Here is a 19,062-nt window from a genome sequence, read left to right on the forward strand (position 1 = left end):
TCCGTGCAGTCACCGGGCTCCCCTGTGCCTCCTCCAGTGTTCTCCAGGGAGCAGCTGCCATCCTTTCAGAGTTACTTGGGGGTGACGCCCCACAGGTACAGGAAACAGCTATTTACCAACAGCGCCACACCCAGTGGAGGGCCCTTGGCTTCAGGGTAAGGGGAAGGAGACAGGTTAACAGGGCCACCGAGGCTGGAACACATTCTAAGAGGGACCTCTTCTAACACAGTGACTGTTTGAGACAACCTAACCTTCCAACACGGAGCACCATGCACTGCCCAGGCTGTGAGCTGCTAAGCTGAGAGAGGGTGGGCATTGGGGTGATACAAATCCAGCAGGGAAGAAATACAACAAATACAGGAGAGGCCTAACAGGACCACAGAGGCCGGCAGAGCGGGGGAACACCTGGTATAGACGGTGGAGACTGCGAGGCACTAAGCACTCTGGCTACCTTCACACTCTCTCCCGGTGACTGGAGCCGCTGTTCACAGCTCACTCCACCTCCAGCACCGGGCACCACAGGGCATGTACTGTCTCGTCCAGCTGGCCCTGACAGGCTAAGCATACCAGGAATTTGGCAATAGAAACAAACAAGCCCCAAGCTAGGTTTTCTGAAGAGACAGCCCAGCTCTTTAGGACTCAGTGTGAACAGACGTGCTCAGCAGTGCCAGGTCCCCACACGCCTCCATCTTTTTTTTTTTTTTTTTTTTTTTTTACAGTTATAGACAGAGAGGGAGAAAGGTCTTCCTTCCGTTGGTTCACTCCCCAAATGGCCGCCATGGCCGGCGCCGTGTACCAGCCACTGGGAACAGTGTCAAGCAGCCCTCTGCCAGTTCCTCCCAGTACTGCCGTCTCCTCTGGCAGGGGCGCAGCTACCTCAGGTGGTGGCTGGTGGAAACCAGTGTGCAACCTCTACGGCTGTCAGGGCTGGAGATGAGGGCGGGCCAGTGCGCCAGCATCCAAGACCTGCCCCCTGGCGGCTGCGCTCAACACCGCCACCCCTGGCGAGGAGCAAGGCCAGGGCTGCAGGGAGCACCAGGATGCACAGGCACGGGATCCGGGTTCAGCATCCGAGAGTGCTCCCCCTGCCTCGGCCCCCTGCAGGAAGGTGGCAGAGGGGAGGGCACCTGTTGCTGATTTTCGCCAGCTGCTACTTTTGAGGGGTCTACCTGGGAAATGTTTCCTTCTGACGGCAACTAGAAAACATGCAACGCGCCCACCAAATTCTAAGCAGCTGAGTCACAGAGACTCTCGAGTGCAGTCCGGGCACCACCAGGTCCCACGGGCTATGTATGGGCAAGCACCCAGCTCACTACCATGGGCGAGTCTGAGTGGCTCCCACGGCGGGAGGGGACCAGCAGCACTGAAGGATTCCCACCAGGCAGAGCAGGCTGACTCTGGTACTGGAAATGCCATTTTCAGAATTAGCAAAGTATTTCTCACTCTGCAAATGTTTTGGGGCCAGGATTACTAACTGATCCTACTGCCCCCAGTGTGACCCTGGCATACCTTCACCTGCACTGAGTAAATGTTTCCAGTGACCAGGGGTGTTGGCATTTCTTCCAGAGAAGTGCTCTCAAGAGAAAGACCCACCACCACCACCACCACCAGAACCACAGCCAGGCAGCTCTGGGAGGTGCCGTGACTCGGCCTGCGACTGGCACTGGGAGAGCGCTGCATCCCCTGGGTACCGAGGCAGAGCGAGCTGCTGGCCGCTGACCCTCAGTGCTGGGTCAGCAAGTCCTGAGTGTACGTGGCAGCACCGGTCCCGGCCCTGCTTGCAAGGGGCAGATTCTTGTGCCTCCAGACAAGCCTGAGCCACCAAGACGCCACAGGTCACTTCATCTGGGCCCACTGCCTGCTCTCTGCACCCAGACCAGCAGCCTACCCGCTGGAGGCACCCTCAAGTCCAGTGGGCGTAACTCCTGATTACTGACAGGGAGCAGGGCTCAGACTCTCACAGTGACAGATGATGTAAGGAAGAAGCGGAGTCTCACAGGTGGCGGGGGGACCTCAGAGTGCCGGGCGGCCGGCGGCGGGGCTGCAGCAAGGAAACAGCACTTACCTGGCTTTGACCTTGCTGGCTCAGCCGTCTAACTCCGGCGCAAACCCCCTGCTCTCCTCAGGACCCTTCCTCTGCCGTGAACTGACCTGACCGAGGTGTGGTGGGAGCCAGCGACGACTCCTGCTTCCAAGGCCCACCCTGGCCCAGCCCCTTCACCCCGCCCCGCCAGGGGAACCACTCCAGCCAGTGTCTCGGGACAGCACGTGGAAAGGGCTCCCTGCCTTTTATTTGTTTTCGTGTTATAATCCGGATCTAGCCTCCGCTTCCAACACGTCCTTGCCACATCTGGACGTGAGAGCAAGGGCTGGTCTTTAGGGCCAGACTCCCGCTGCACTTGGACAGGATGACGGCCTGTCCCGTTCCTCTGCACTTCTCTCCAGCAGGTGCCTGACCCAGCGTCTTCCCTTCTGCTCTACACAATGAAAATACAGACTGAGTGAGAACAGGAAAAACTAAAGCATTGAATTGTACAAATTACAAATCTGTTCCAAAATATACTTACATTAAATAAAATACGCATTTCAGAAAGAGCTACAGGGAGGGGCTGTGCTCTGGGGGGCCAGCATCCGAGGAAGACGCCAAGAGGGTGTGATCCAGTCACAGTCTGTGGCGGGTCCTCACTGCCCATCTGCAGTTAGCTGCCCGCACCGCTAGCATCGTTACATCCCTCGTGCAGGAAGCCCACTCTGGGGAGAGGGTAAGCAAGCTCTAGCCTCAGCTTTGAGTTCGGGACCACTTCTCACTTCACCGACAGCCCACACAGTGCAGTGTCAGCAAAGTAAACCTGGCAAGGCAAGCAGACAACCCTTTAGAAGCCCAAACACATTTCTTGCTGTATTTATGTTGGATTCTCCATCTACAATGGGCAGTCATGAAGATGGTCTTCTCAGGACCACATAGCCACAGGACGGGGGCAGTCCAGGGGGCCTGAGAGGGAGTGTGAGGACGGGGGAGGGGCGGCTGGCGGCTTTACGTCAGAATCAAACTGCACGGCTGTAGCAAGCGGCCCTTCATCATCTGGCGTAGCGCTTGATGTAGTCGTCCACTTTATTCCGGAAGTCCTCCTGTGCAGGGAGAGTGAGCGGGTGAAGTGAAGCTTCAGGGACGGCCCAGAGCCACCAAAGCAGAGGCCCATGTACAGGCCTGGCCTCTGCCACCAGGCAGCAGAGTGACCAGAGACCTGGCTGAGTCAGCACGCTTCCCCATGACGCTGCTGCCTCCTGTGTGGGAGACTGTGCTGGGGGTGGGGGGCACACAGGAGGGGGCCTAGGAGAGCACCCCCACCGCCCCCTCTCTGCAGGTAGGGGAGGGAAGGCCAGAGTGTGGGCAGGGTTACAGCCAGGACGCTCCTGCACACCAGGTCTGAGCCACAGCTGCTCTTGGGAAGAGGCTGCTCCCTGGATCTCTTCCCAGAACCACCCTGGACCTTGCTGCACACGTAGAATGTGCCCACCCCTCCTGGCCCAGGTGCAGCCCCCCAACCCCCAAGGCAGCCACACTGAGCAGAGGTGGTGGCATGCTACAGGCCCCATTCCTAGCCATCAGGAAGCCTCCGATGACAAGAGGCCGTGTGGACCTAGGAACCACCCAGGCCACAGTGGGCGGGAAAGGCCTCTCAGAGCTGGGCACTGCCCCGCATCTGCCCTGGGTCCCTTCTCCCCGAGGTTAGGAGCCGTGTTCTGTGGGACTGAGCACCGAGCCCTCCTGCTCCTAGAGCGCAGCCGTCAGGTCCCCGACGTCCCCGCAGCAGCACACTGCTCTGGCCCCATCCAGGCCACGCAGGAAACAGGCCCAGGGCCTCAGTCCTCAGCGGGCACACTTCCCTCCTTCAGCAAAGCTCTGAGGCCCGGGCCCAGCCACCCGCCCGTCCCCACAGGGGCAGCCTGCAGGAGCAGAGGCATGTGGAGAGAGGAGGGCCTGCTGGGAGGGGCAGGGCAGGGCAGGGGCTGGGTGAGTGCTACTCCTTCTCCTGAGTGCATGGGCTCTGAACAAGGTCAAGGAATCATTACCTGTCCTAAATCCTCATACTGAATTCTACCTGAAAGTCTCAGCTAGGAAGAGCCTCTTCTCTGACCTTGGGTGAAACACTTCCCTAAGGGCACACACATTTACCCCAACACGGTATTCATGAATCGCTTCAGGTCCCGGGCCTGCGCCCACATTCCTCCAACCCGGCACAGCCACTGTCGGCCTGGGCTCGCCCGGCTCACCTTGTCCCGCAGATGATGCTCTGCTGCTTCGATATTCAGCGGATCGTCAAAGTTCAGAAGGTCCTGAAGAGAGAAACCGCGGGTGAGCGGGGGGGTCTGGCTCTCTGCACTCAGTGCCCCCCCCCCCCCCGAACGCGGGCTCTTTGGCGCTCTCCCCAGAATGCTGACTGAAAAAGTCAGGGATATGTTTGCACAGAATTGTTTAAAGTTTGGTTAAAAGAGAAGAAACAGCAACCACATTTATTTCTGATTTTCATTTATTTATTTTTTATTTGAAAGGCAGAGAGACAGCGACCTCCATCTGCTGGTTCATTCTCCAAAATGCCTGCAACAGCCAGGTTGGGCCATGCTGAATCCAGGGGCCAGGAACTCAACCCAACCTCCCACATGTAAGCAGGCGCTGCAATTGAGAGCTGCTGGGACTTGAACCCAGGCATTCCCATAGGATGCGGGTGTCCCAAGCAACATCTTAATTGGTGCCAGGGGCCGGTGGTATCGCACAGTAGGGCCTCTGCCTGTGGCTCCAGCATCGCATATGGGCAACAGTTCGTACCCCAAGTGCTCTTCTTCCAATCCAGCTCTCTGCTTATAGCCTTGGGACGGCCCAAGCAGAAACTCCTGGCTCCTGGCTTCAGATGGGCCCAGCTCCGGCCGCTGCAGCCATTTAGGGAATGAACCAATGGATGAAAGACCTTTCTCTCTGACTGCCTGTCTGTCTGTAACTCTGCCTCTCAAGTAAATAAATAAAAAAAACTTAAAAAAATGGTGTCAAATACCTACCAAAATAATGCTATTTTTGGTCACTGGAGAACAACCATTCTCTTTATGAGCATTTCCAAATTAAAAATCCTGTTCTTTTTTATAAAATTTCATTTTCTTCTAGCTTATTGATGGCTTTGCCTCCAGGAGTCGTGGCTGCTGACCTTCCCTGGGCTTGCTGTGTCCTGTGGCCACCTCATGAGCTCCCTGATCAGCCCAGCAGAGACAACCATGCACGCTGGCCCGGGAGGGGCAGACTCTCCACCTGACAAGCCCTGGCCTGACCACGCCGCTCTCCAGGACTGTGCATTCCTCTTCAGCGAGAGCTGTTAGGAGGAGCCACAGCTTCCAAAGCTTCCCCTTTGACGGATCATTACACAGACAGCTGTATTTCTCTTCAGGCATTAGGGCATACCTGAGGAGTGTACTCCTGATTTGGAAATAAATGCAGCCATGACCAATAATGCATCGTAAGTACAGCAAACTGCAGATCCCTAGGCTCGCTCACACTCGAGGCTTCCCAGAGAGCCGAGAAACAGGCAAGAACGTGAAGGACCACGGGAGACAGCCAGCGTGGGAGACTGCTTTGGGGTCACCCTTTCCACCGTGTGTGGCCTGAGATGGAGCGAGTGCTGGGATAACCACCACAAGCCTGCACCGCAGAACTGGGGAGGCTCAGCCACGCGCGGATGGGGAGCACGGGGGCTGCACCCGCTTCCTCCAGGAGGTGCTCCAGGGAGCCAATGTCTACTTCCATGAACTCCCGAGGACCAAGCTGCCAGTCAAAACCTTTTCCTGGCTGAGGGCCCTGGGGCAGAGAGGACCCGGTGAGTGGCAGAGGACGGCGACGCAGCGGCCCTGTTGGGGTCTGTGTTAGCTCCTGCCCAGCATGACAGAGTTTAAGTAGAACTTCGCTCACTCCAATGAAAAGCCAAAATGGAGCCACAGTAAGATGACGTGACCAGCAGAGAACCGTCCAGAAGACTCCATCGGCGCGAGCCTTCAGAGTCCGGAGACCCTGACTCACCCAGGCGTGCGAGCGTGTACTCAGTGACGCCCGATGAGAAGGCGAGAGCAGAGAGGGGCTGGCAGCTTAGTCTGGGGCTTTGTTGTTTTTACTTTGCTGAAGACAATAGCAACACTGTGCCTTCAGACACCCGCTGAGGCGGAGCCAACCCACCCAGTCGTGCAGGCACATCTGCTGGGGTGCACCCAGCAACCCACAGCCCCGGCCAAGGCGGCCGCCCTGAAACGGCCTGGTCGCCCTGTAAGGTGCTGGCCCGTTCAAGACGGGCTCAGTTTCATGGAAGGACCTTAGGTTTTACCAAAGTGGCAAAAACTTTTTTGCCTCCCAGGCAGGGCCCTAAAACTTTTTAAAAGCTCTATTATGAACGACAGCGTGAAGACTCAAAGAGCAAATAACAGTGTGAAGAAACCCAAGGAACCGCTGTCGTGGGGTCGCGCGGGCTTCTTGCCCTGGAGCCCCTGCCTGAGAAGCGCTGTGTCCTGGAAGGGCAACCGGCAGCCGCGCCGGCAGACGCTGGGCTCATGGCCGGCAACGCCAAGGTTCTGGGTTTGCGGAAAGCCTTGAGGCTGGATGGTCACATAATCACCCAGCCAGACCAGGACATCTGGGAACAACCAGTGCCACCAACTAGGCTGGCTGGTGAGACACAGGAACGGGGCACAGGCCAGGCCACTGGCTACTCACTGAAGAGGCTAACGCAGTGGAACCGCCTTTCCCGGAGGGGCAGGCAGCCACTCCACCGGCTCTGCCCCGCACTCCCAACCCCTCCCCACATGCTGCTCCGAGGCCCTCAGCCCCTGGGCCCCCGCCCTACTGCTGGCTCGTAAACAGTGACAGCCAAGAGGGGAACTGTGTGCTCTGTTTCTAAACTCCGCTTAAGGTGATGCTTAAACCTGCAGCCAAGACGCAAAGGACACCTGGGAGTCTGGTCAATATACTTACAGTAAATAAAGAGTTTAATCCCCAGACAACATCCTGAAATGAGAAAGAAAACAGAAACACCTCAGGCTCCCGTCCACACGGAGCCTTGTGAACCCACGACCAAGAGAGGCATCGAGCTGGATGTCGACACCTGTCTGCAGCACACGTTGTTTCTCTAGACAGGAAGCGGGGACGCTGCTTAGTGCAATCACAGGCTTGGGAATGCGAGCGAGGAGCAGTGACAGGCGTGCGCGTAGGACTGAGGAGACCAGCTGCCCCCAGTCCACGCCAGGGCCACTCGCCGCACAGGCCAGCGAGGGCACAGCGCTCCACCTGTCACCTGTGCAGCACCCCGGAGCGCCCACTCACGGTCTTTAACACCTGCAAGTACGCTCATCACCACGGCTCCACTGAGGCTTTATGTAGTGCTGCTGTAGTTACTCAAGAGTGAAGCACCAGATTTTCAAGAGATGAACTCCAGAACCAGCGTTCTGACCACACTGACCCAGCAGCTGCGACTCAGAGTCTTCCCCCCAACTCCGCATCCACCCAAGACTCTCCCTACAGGGCTGGTTCTCATATCATTCCACGCTCTCTGCCAGTTGGCAATTCTACTCACCCCTCTGCTTCCATCCACCCACCCATCCATCCATCCGTCCATCCACCCACCCATCCATCCGTCCACCCACCCATCCATCCACCCCCCACCCATCCATCCGTCCACCCACCCATCCATCCGTCCATCCGTCCATCCATCCGTCCATCCACCCACCCATCCATCCGTCCACCCACCCATCCATCCACCCCCCACCCATCCATCCGTCCACCCACCCATCCATCCACCCCCCACCCATCCATCCGTCCATCCGTCCGTCCATCCACCCACCCATCCATCCGTCCACCCACCCATCCATCCACCCCCCACCCATCCATCCGTCCATCCGTCCGTCCATCCACCCATCCACCCACCCATCCATCCATCATCCATCTATCCGTCCATCTATACCCATCCACCCACCCACCCCCCACCCCCCTAACCCTGGTGTGAGCCGAGCCCAGGCCAGAGCTGGGGTGAAGATGAGTGCCTGGTGATGCACGTCCATGAGACGCGTCCCCACGGAGCAGCCACCAGGGGGCAGAGGCTCCAGAGGGGAAGTGGCAGCTGTGTGAGTGGGGCTGCAGGGAGGTGGCTCCCGAGTGGAAGGACGGGGGAGATGCTGGGGAGCAGGCCAGGCCCGAGGCCCATGGGCACAGACCACGGCTCAGGAGGACCGCGGTCACACTGTATGAAGTCTCTTCCTGTGCTGCCCCAGCATGGCTCCTTGTGACGGATACTCAACACCTGACCGTCCTTGCGGGCCCAGCGTGGCTGCATGCCAGTGTGCAGCTCTCTCTCCAATGCCTGCTGGCCAGAAGGGTTCAAGACATCACTGTTGAACAAAGACCAGGAGGCTTCCGTGTTGGCTGAAGATGCAGCTCTGAATCCTACAGTCTGGGCCCGTCTGTGGTTCTGGACAGGTGCCTGGTGATGACGGACAAGGACACTTACCCAGCCACAACGGATAGGGTCTCAGCTTGGCCCAGCAGCACTAGGAAGTGAGTGGTGGGGACCGGAGGGAGCAGGGAGCCCTGGGCCACCCATGCGAATTGCACAGGCAAGGCCTTGTGCCGTTCTTACGTGGGGCAGGTGCTCAAGGGAGAGGCCTGAGGGGAAGACTTAGAACCCACAGGGGCTGACCCTACCTTTAATGTCCTCGTGGGAGCCCAGCCCGTGCCATCAATCGAATGTTCTCTCAGTAAACTGCAACAGACACAAACGCGCTGTCAGCATCACAGGTGCACTGTAGGCCACAGCTGCCGACAAGTGCTCACGGTGTGTGTGTGTCGCCCTCCCCGTGACCTACAGGAGACCACAGCTCACGGTGTGTGTGTCGCCTTCCCCGTGACCTACAGGAGACCACAGCTCATGGTGTGTGTCGCCTTCCCCGTGACCTACAGGGGAGCCACCTTCTCTGTCCCTCCCTGGCTCGCTGAGTGGCAAGGCCTCCTCCACCCCAAGCTTGCACACACACTCAGTGATGACCGTTACCGTCCTGCACATGGAAGCTTTATGCGGGGGAACACGCTTCAAACAACACACGGAGCTTCTGTCAATCAAACATGCGGGAAACGACAACTGCAGCCAACGTGATGCGGGAACTGAGGCCTAGTGCTCACCATGTGTGTGCGGGCACAATCCCGTCTGTCACTAACGCCCACAACCACCCATGGGGGAGGCGCCCCCATTTCCTGTCTGGCAGGGGAGGCGTGCCCGGGGCACAGCCCCGGAGAGCCACATGTCCTTCAAGCCTGGGCAGCTGACCCAGAACCTGGGACTTGACGAGGATGACACCAATGTGAAGTCCTAGCAGGTGACAGTTTTTAAAAACTCAACGTCAGGAGAAAAGCTGATTAGTGCGGAATTCCGGACAGCCACCCCCCTCGAGGGGAGGACCACACTCAGGGCAGCGCATCCGGCTTCAGGGATGTGGTGAGGGCCTACGTCTTAGGCTGGTGCCCGAATCACTCTTGTTACTGTTCTGTCAACTGTAAGTGCACATTATACTACTCATAAATGATTAAGTGAGTATTGGGTTTTAGTGGCCATCGTATTTGTTAACTGTGACAAACCTTTTCTTTTCTTTCTTTTTTTTGGACAGGCAGAGCTAGACAGTGAGAGGAGACAGAGAGAAAAGTCCTCCTTCCATTGGTTCACCCCCCAAATGGCTGCTATGGCCAGTGCGCTGTACTGATCTGAAGCCAGGATCCAGGTGCTTCTCCTGGTCTCCCATGGGGTGCAGGGCCCAAGCACCTGGGCCATCCTCCACTGCACTCCCGGGCCACAGCAGAGAGCTGGACTGGAAGAGGAGCAACCGGGACAGAACCGGCACCCCTACCAGGACTAGAATCCGGGGTGCCGGCGCCGCAGGCGGAGGACTAGCCACGTGAGCCGCGGCGCCGGCCCAGATTCCCCCTTTATCAATCACTTGGAGCTGACGCTCACTTTTCCAAAGGAAGTGTCCATCTTCTCCATGACAGCTGCTACGTACTATTTATAGACCAAGGATACGCACTTCATTGATCCTTTCTCCTCCAAGTCAGTGCGTGTGTTTTTACTTTTAAGAGGACCTAGCCCGACATTTTCCAGCTACTGTGCTAATTCTTGCCACACCTCGCTAATAGCCTGACTGCAAAGACAGCAAGGTGACACGAGGAATTCCCACTCTAGGCCTACTTCCGCCTGAGGCAGGGGAAGGAAGCAGAGGGAGGTGAGTGGCCCGGGGCAGCACTGGGCAGCACTGGGCAGCACTGGGCAGGGCTCGAGGGTGCTGGTCACAGCCTGCAAGTGAAGATGGGGTGTTCTGACATCAGCACTGAGGGTGCCCTCTAAACAGGGGGCAGGTATTTAGCCAGCGCTGCCGGTGGGCCCATATCCCACACTGAGTGCGAGGGTTTAGTTCCCAGCTCTGCTCCCAGCTCTGCTTCCCGCTAACGCAGACCCCAGGAGGCAGCAGGTGATGGCACAGGTGGCTGGGCCCCTGCCAGCTCTGTGGGAGCCCTGGATCGAGTTCTCAGTCCCCAGTGCAGCCCAGCCTGGACCCCCCCCCCCCCCCGCAGGACCTCTGACTAGCGCACCAGCAAATGGGAGCTCTATATCTCTCAGATAAAAAAGTTTCAGAAGATTACCTGCATGAAACATTTTGACTTTGAAAAATGAGGGTGATGTGACAGCAGCAGCATAAATAAAACACACAGATGGACACTAATACATTGTAAAATGTATTAGTAAGACTTAGACATGTTAAGATTTGCTTATTTTTTTGAAAGGCAGAGTGATAGAGAGGGAAAGACGGAGACAGAGATAGATTCTGTCTATTGGTTCACTTCCTAAATGGCTACAATAGCCCAGTCTGGGCCAGGCCAAAGTCAAGAACCAGAAACCGCATCCCGGTCTCCCACGAGGGGGACACCTGAGCCATCCTCTGCTGCCTTTCCAGGTACATCAGTTCAGGGCTGACCAGCAGGAGGCTCCAACAGGCAGACGTGGACCCAGCAGGAGGCTCCAACAGGCAGACACGGACCCAGCAGGAGGCTCCAACAGGCAGACATGGACACCAGCAGGAGGCTCCAACAGGCACTGATGTGGGTACCAGCAGGAGGCTATAACAGGCAGTGACATGGACACCAGCAGCTCCAACAGGCACTGACATGGGTACCAGCAGCTCTAACAGGCACTGATGTGGACACCAGCAGCTCTAACAGGCAGTGACGTGGGTACCAGCAGCTCCAACAGGCACTGACATGGACACCAGCAGCTCCAACAGGCAGTGACGTGGACACCAGCAGCTCCAACAGGCAGTGACGTGGACACCAGCAGCTCTAACAGGCAGTGACATGAACACCGGCAGCTCTAACAGGCACTGACATGGGTACCAGCAGCAGCTCTAACAGGCACTGACATGAACACCAGCAGCAGCTCTAACAGGCACTGACATGGACACCAGCAGCTCCAACAGGCACTGACATGGGTACCAGCAGCTCCAACAGGCACTGACGTGGACACCAGCAGCTCTAACAGGCAGTGACATGGGTACCAGCACCTCTAACAGGCACTGACATGGGTACCAGCAGCTCTAACAGGCACTGACATGGGTACCAGCAGCTCCAACAGGCACTCTGACATGGACACCAGCAGCTCTAACAGGCACTGACGTGGACACCAGCAGCTCTAACAGGCACTGACGTGGACACCAGCAGCTCTAACAGGCAGTGACATGGGTACCAGCACCTCTAACAGGCACTGACATGGGTACCAGCAGCTCTAACAGGCACTGACATGGGTACCAGCAGCTCCAACAGGCACTCTGACATGGACACCAGCAGCTCTAACAGGCACTGACGTGGACACCAGCAGCTCCAACAGGCACTGACGTGGACACCAGCAGCTCCAACAGGCAGTGACGTGGACACCAGCAGCTCCAACAGGCACTGACGTGGACACCAGCAGCTCCAACAGGCACTGACGTGGACACCAGCAGCTCCAACAGGCACTGACATGGGTACCAGCACCTCTAACAGGCACTGACATGAACACCAGCAGCAGCTCCAACAGGCACTGACATGGACACCAGCAGCTCTAACAGGCACTGACGTGGATACCAGCAGCTCTAACAGGCACTGACATGGGTACCAGCAGCTCCAACAGGCACTCTGACATGGACACCAGCAGCTCTAACAGGCAGTGACATGAACACCGGCAGCTCTAACAGGCAGTGACATGGGTACCAGCAGCAGCTCTAACAGGCAGTGACATGGGTACCAGCAGCAGCTCTAACAGGCAGTGACATGGACACCAGCAGCTCTAACAGGCACTGACATGGGTACCAGCAGCTCTAACAGGCACTGACATGGGTACCAGCAGCTCTAACAGGCAGTGACATGGGTACCAGCAGCAGCTCTAACAGGCACTGACATGGACACCAGCAGCAGCTCTAACAGGCACTGACATGGACACCAGCAGCTCCCACAGGCACTGACATGGGTACCAGCAGCACCTGTAACAGGCACTGACGTGGACACTGGCATCACAAGTGGTGCCAACGCTGGCTCCCGACGTGACTCTGCAGTGTGGGTGGCCACAGCTTGTGTGTTTCCTACACACAGAACAGGGTTTCCAAGAGGAGACGAGACACAGAACACACAGAGTCCGAGCCTGAGACCTGCCCGAGGTCCCAGTGTCCCAGGGTGACAGGAACAGAATGTGCTAAGGGAGCACATCCGCCTACTTCCCAGGCTTGTCTGAGCGCGGGACCTGCAGTGGGAAGCAACCTGCCCCAGTCCCACGGAGGCCTGCAACCAACATCATCACCTTCGGAGAGAAGGGGCGAGACCAAGCCATACAGCACGTGCCGATTTCCTTACTTAGCAAACACACCCACGCATCCTCTCAGGCCTCTGCGCCAGTGGCTGTAGAGCAGCAGCCACCGGCTCCAGGGACCCGCCTCGCCCCACAGTGCTCCCACACACCAAGACCGTGCCGGGTGGAGATCACGCCTTCCACATGCATGGCCCCAGTGTGCACGAGCCTGGCATCTATGTCTGCCCTCACGGGTTCATTCGTCTTGTTCTCTCCTCTTCGCTACAATCAGCCAGCTGGAGGGCAGCGGGTGCTGACTGAACCAGGAAAGGAGAAGGGGACAGTGCCCGCAGGTCCATCCCGGTGGGCAGTGGGTGACTGGGAACCGGCAGGACCCTGGCACGCAGGCGGCAGAGGGTGCTCTTCGTCCGGGGCAGCACAGGGAGGCTTAGGGAGCAGCAGGGCGACGGCGGCTTAGCTCAGCCCAAACCCTCCCTCGCGCTGGGCACATCGCACAGCGTTCTCGCGGGGGAGCCAGCACACCGAAACGCCCACGCTCACACACGCAGGGACACTCACCTTAGACAGATCTCCCCTGTCTCTGTGATGTTAGGGTGCCACATCCTAGTCAAGCATCTCACTCGGGGAGGCTGCGACAGATAGAGAGAGTCATGACAACAGCGTCTGTGGGCCACACCAATCCACAGCCTTCCCGTGCCCCGTCTGGTCTCGGTTTCGTGGTGTGTGACTCACCTGGCACGTGCTCCACCCTGAACACTGCTCCCATCGGCTACTCAGCCACACAAGTTTGTGTGTGCACACCACAGCGCCACTGCTCCTCTTACTGGGAATGTCCGCCCACGAGCCCAACCTCAGGTCCTACAGTCGACGGTGCCTGGACCCAGCCTCTGCCCCGTCCCCAGCGCATCCTCCAGGCCCCAAACTCCAGCCTGCAGGCGGCTCTGTGCACTAAGCCGGCTGTGAGCTCCCACCCTCGGCTGGATGCTCGGAGGACGCTGCTGTCAGACACTGTCTTACAGGATGGAGAGAGGGTGAACACCAGCACACGGGCAAATATGTGACATTATCTATGCTTGGCTCGTCCAAAGTTGAAGTCCTTTTAATGTCTATTATAAAAGTAATCCATATTTAGGAAGAGACAACAAAAATGAAAGGAAATATACATTGTGTATATTAATAAATATGAAAAGCTTATGTTTTTATAAATTTGTGCTTATGTCCCTTTCATTTTTATTGACTTTTATGTATGTAAACACCCCTGTAACTCACCCAGAAGCCGTCTCTCTCGACACCTGATACACGTTTTCTGAGCCTGTTTCCTGGGTTCTATGGATATTCATTTCTTTATAGAAGCAGGAGAACATACTCCACATTTTTTCTTATTTATTTCTGCAACTTTCTCAAAAGGCTTCTCTGTACAACTAACAGTCATTCCACCACTGACCACTCCCACGGCTGGACACTGGGCACCAACACCAGCACTGCGTCACTCCCACAGCTGGACACTGGGCACCAGCACTGGCACTGCGGTCACTCCCGCGGCTGGACACTGGGCACCAACACCGGCATTGCGGTCACTCCCACGGCTGGACACTGGGCACCAGCACCGGCACTGCGTCACTCCCACGGCTGGACACTGGGCACCAACACCGGCACTGTGGTCACTCCCACGGCTGGACACTGGGCACCAACACCGGCACTGTGGCCACTCCCAAGGCTGGACACTGGGCACCAGCACCGGCACTGCGTCACTCCCACAGCTGGACACTGGGCACCAACACCAGCACTGCGGTCACTCCCACGGCTGGACACTGGGCACCAGCACCGGCACTGTGGCCACTCCCACGGCTGGACGCTGGGCACCAACACTGGCACTACAGTTACTCCCACGGCTGGACACTGGGCACCAACACTGGCACTACAGTTACTCCCACGGCTGGACACTGGGCACCAACACCGGCACTGTGGTCACTCCCACTGCTGGACACTGGGCACCAACACTGGCACTGCGGTCACTCCCACGGCTGGACACTGGGCACCAATACCAGCACTAATAGCTACTTCCACGGCTGGACACTGGGCACCAACACCGGCATAGATGGCCACTCCCACTGATGTTTTCTGAGATGTGGAAGTTTTTTTTAACTTTATGAAATTTAATGAAATCTTTTTTTTGAAATAATACTTAGAAACATTTTACCATCCAAATACTCCCTGTCCTTTTTCTACTACTCTTACAGTTTCATGTTTTGATTTTTCAACACTCCTGATTTCACAATACCACAAAGTGGACACAGGCCACCATGTGGAAGAACACGCAGAGATGGCTGGCTTGGGGCGTGAAGCCTTGCTCTAAGCATTTTCCAAAATGAAACACACACACATATACATACATGCACACACATCCATACACAGACACACATACATAGACACACATACATGGAGAGACCCATACATACACATATACATACATGCACACACACAGACATGCACAACACACATATGCACACACATACATACACAACACATACACACATATACACATTTACGCACATACATACATATATACATATATGCACACACATACACAAAGACACACATATAGACACCCACATACACATACATACACAATACACACACATACAGAGACATACACACACATATACACACATACACACATGATTTGACTACAGTAGTGAAACAAACAAAAAAAACAAACATTTACAGAGCAACAACAAAAGAAGACAATCCCAAAATGAGGAAAATGTTTATAGCATGGCTAAGAAAACCAAGGGAAATTTTCTTTTTTTGTTAACTAATTAATTAATTTTTAAGGGAAACTCTATAAATACTGTGGTGGAAAAATGGGCCAAGGACAGAACAGTGGCTCATGAAACTGTAAACAGCTGAAGCAGGGAATGTCTCCACCGTCACTTACTCGGGAAATGAAATTTCAAGAGCACCCGAGACGCAGCGTCCTCCAGGCCAGCGCCCAGGGCGGTGTCCCAGGCTCCCCTCCGCTGTCCCGTCACTACGTCACCACGCTGGCTGGAGGTTTCGGTGGCTGGGCGACTTCTCGTCTCTAGCCCCACAGTCTGACACAGGCCGACATGCTACAGCTCACTGAATGTCACCACATCAGCTCAGCCAGTTTCTACACTGAGATGTCTAAACAGGTTTTTTGGGCGTGCACTTGGGGGGGGGGCACCTCCGTTACTGATGAGACGCTTCGGGGCAGGCGTCCAGCCCAGCAGTCCACAGGCCCACGTCCTGTACTGGAGCACTGCTTCCTGCCGACGCAGACCCTGGGAGGCAGCAGGGACGGCTCAGGGGACTGGGATGCTGCCACACACAGGAGACACCTGCATTGTGTTTATGGCTCCCTGCCCTGGCCCAGCCACGTCCCAGCCACTGAAGGCATCTGGGGGAGGACCAGCGGAGGGGAGCACCTCGCTCTCTCTGCCTTGTAAAGAAATTAACTAAAAGATCTGCCAGCGCTGACGAAATCCTTGTGCTGTGCCGGAGTCCCATCAGCAAGGTGCTGGCTCGGACGCCAGCGAGTCCAGAGGGCCTTTGTGAAGCCGCGGGCTCGTGGCCGACACTGGCTGCGCCTCCTCACGAGAGAAACATGGACCCTCAGCGCCTGCTCTCGTGGTCTCTGCAGCCTGTGTGTGCGCAGACGCCGGTTTCACTCCTCCTCTCTGTCCTGCACTACCAAGAGTCACGCACTGGAAACAGCCCCGGACTCTCACAGGGCTCCGCTGCGGGGACTTCTAGACGCGAAGTCACGACCACAGGGAAGCCAGACGGCTTGTGTTCAGTGAGCGTGACGTCCTGCAGTCTCCTGGAGACGCTGCTGCAGGCCACAGCGAGGCCCACTGCCCTCTCTGGACTCGTGGGCTGACACGTACAGCTTCACCTCCGGGGAAATCTGACCAGTCTCCAAAGAAGACAGAAACCAAGTACAAACTGCTGATCACGGCAGCCAAGCTAAACGTCAAACACAAGAATACAGGAGGGCTGCAGGGACCACGTGGTTCTTTGTCCACGGGAACGGGGGGAAGAGGGGCTGAGGTAGAAAGTCCCACGAGAGGGGACACTGAGATGACCGGCCTGTGTGGCGGCCACCGCTTCACAGAGAAGGGAGCCCGAGGCTCAGTGGCCGCCACCTGGTGTTCACCATTTCCCTCCCCGCCACTGCTCAGTAAGGCGCCCAGGGCCGACGGACACACGGACAGCAGGACACACACGTCTGCAAGCTGGGCAGCCCTGGGCACGAGCTGGCTTCAGCAATCAGCCGGCCACAGCGCCAGAGCCAGTCAGGTACGTTGTGGAGGAAAGAGGTGAGGGACAGGTATGGGATACGGATATTGAGATCAGCCACTGAGCGAGCAGAAAAACGAAGCAAGACGAAGCGAGTGAAGACGCCGAGCCACACAAGTCCACACACGCAGCCCTTCCTGCCGTGCTAAGAGCTCCTGTGTCGCTTCTTCCTGTCCTGAGAACTCTGCTGCTCGACGCCCTCCATACCGCAGCGAGGGTCCCCGGCGTCCCGGGGCGTGTCTGGGGGCCGTCGCTCACGCGACTCTCCTCCCTCAGCAGACCGGCCAACCTTTGACATAACACCCCCACTTCCTGTGCGGGGAGTCTGGAATCCTAAACATCGACGCCGTCTCTGCACGGAACCCACGCGCTCACGCTCTCCCGGGGCAGCACAGGGCCTTCTGGGCAAGTCCCGGCAGCAGCTGCAGACACATGCACGAAGACTGAGCTACCCGCTTTCTCGTCTTTGCTCAAGCGTCCAGTGTCGTTATCTTGGGTCACCAGCTCTTCTCCGCCACATGACTGCATCTCAGGATGGGCTCGACGGCGCCAGCACAGCGCCGTGGCCGCCACATAAGGAGACGCCACGTCTTACTGCCCCCTGTCAGACTGCTCCTCGCCACTGCTGGGCTGAGTGGGTGAGAAAACACCAGATCTGCCACGCAAGTCACCGGCACAGCCCTGCTCCCCCACACAGGGGTCGTTCAGAATCTTCCGTGGTTTCTCACTGCCAAACAACGCCCGACAGAAGCCCAGTCCGAGTTTCTCACCGTCCCCCATTTTCCCCAAGCCCTAATCTTCAGTCGTCAGCCCGTCTGCCGCCACGGTCGCGGGCGCTCACTTCTGCACCCGAGCCTACAGCGCCACACGGTCCTGGCACCGGAGCCTGCGCCGGACCAGGACGACTCACGTTCAGCTTCTCCTGGGAAGCCGCACTGGCTGCGGTCACCTCCCCCAAGTGACCGTCTCCTCCCTGTCGAGGCGCCCACGTTCGTTCTCCATCACTTGTCAGTATCTGGGCCGCTTGCCACTCCACATCACTGTACGGCACCCCCTACCTCTTCTCTAAGTTCCTCACAGGCAGAACGGATGTGACAGTATTTGCTATGATTATTAACTACAAGGGTCTCTGAAAGATGAACACAACACTATGCTGTTTATTATGAAATTCTAAAATATACACTTAACAGGCTTCTGGAATTTGGGCGTTAAATCATAAATCTACAGCCTTACACAGGCAGAACGCCTGGCGTACTCAGACAGCAGCGAGTTAGCACCCAGCCAGTGGAGGGCACGCCGGGGACCGTGGGTGCTCTGAGACAGCAGCAGGCCCGTCACAGGCAGCCCCACCCACAGAGGGAGGTGACCAGGCGCCGACGCAGGCTACTCACCACCATGTTGTATGCATCAGGAACTTCAGTTTCAAACTGAAATTTTCCACCCTGGTAGTAACCCTCATCTATCAAAAACACAAAACAAAACAAAAAAATCCTTTAAATGAAAAAAAAAAAGAAACAAAAAGCAAATACTATGTTAGGGTATGGCAGAAACACAGGTTAGCAGTTTACAAACAGGGCTGCAGCGTTCCTGGGCACACCAGAGGGAGTCCCACCCTGACCCGGACAACGTGGGCTCCAGAGCGCCCCCTGCCTGCCGCCTGCCTCCTCCCTTCAAGGGAGGGCAAGGGCATCCCGATGGAAGGCCGGCTCCTTCCCACCCCACCACCCACTTCCCTCCAGGACGCGGGGACCAAGACGCTGCTCTGCAGGGCACACGGCATCCCCCTCCCAATGCAACTCAGGCCTTGCTGGAGTCACTTCTGTCGCCTGCTGCTGCAGTG

General features: G+C 57.0%; 1 protein-coding gene across 8 annotated transcripts in view; it reads right to left on the reverse strand.

The window, feature by feature from the left end:
* Positions 1-2,872: 2,872 nt before the first annotated feature.
* UBE2F (ubiquitin conjugating enzyme E2 F (putative)) overlaps positions 2,873-19,062 on the reverse strand; it is a 53,589-nt gene continuing 37,399 nt past the window's right edge. For 6 of the 8 annotated variants that reach the window (XM_017339599.3, XM_017339601.3, XM_008251998.4 and 3 more), the window contains 6 exons: positions 18,614-18,681; positions 13,458-13,528; positions 8,726-8,783; positions 7,004-7,036; positions 4,276-4,338; positions 2,873-3,129 (listed from right to left, as the gene is read on the reverse strand). In XM_017339599.3, coding sequence (XP_017195088.2) covers positions 3,079-3,129; positions 4,276-4,338; positions 7,004-7,036; positions 8,726-8,783; positions 13,458-13,528; positions 18,614-18,681 — 344 coding nt within the window. In that variant the 3' untranslated portion in view covers positions 2,873-3,078. The remainder of the gene's footprint in view (positions 3,130-4,275; positions 4,339-7,003; positions 7,037-8,725; positions 8,784-13,457; positions 13,529-18,613; positions 18,682-19,062) is intronic. The other 2 variants (XM_070069971.1, XM_070069968.1) reach the window with 1 other exon arrangement.

The sequence above is a fragment of the Oryctolagus cuniculus genome, chromosome 3, assembly GCF_964237555.1.
Source record: "Oryctolagus cuniculus chromosome 3, mOryCun1.1, whole genome shotgun sequence".
In the NCBI taxonomy this organism is placed as follows: Eukaryota; Metazoa; Chordata; class Mammalia; order Lagomorpha; family Leporidae; genus Oryctolagus; species Oryctolagus cuniculus.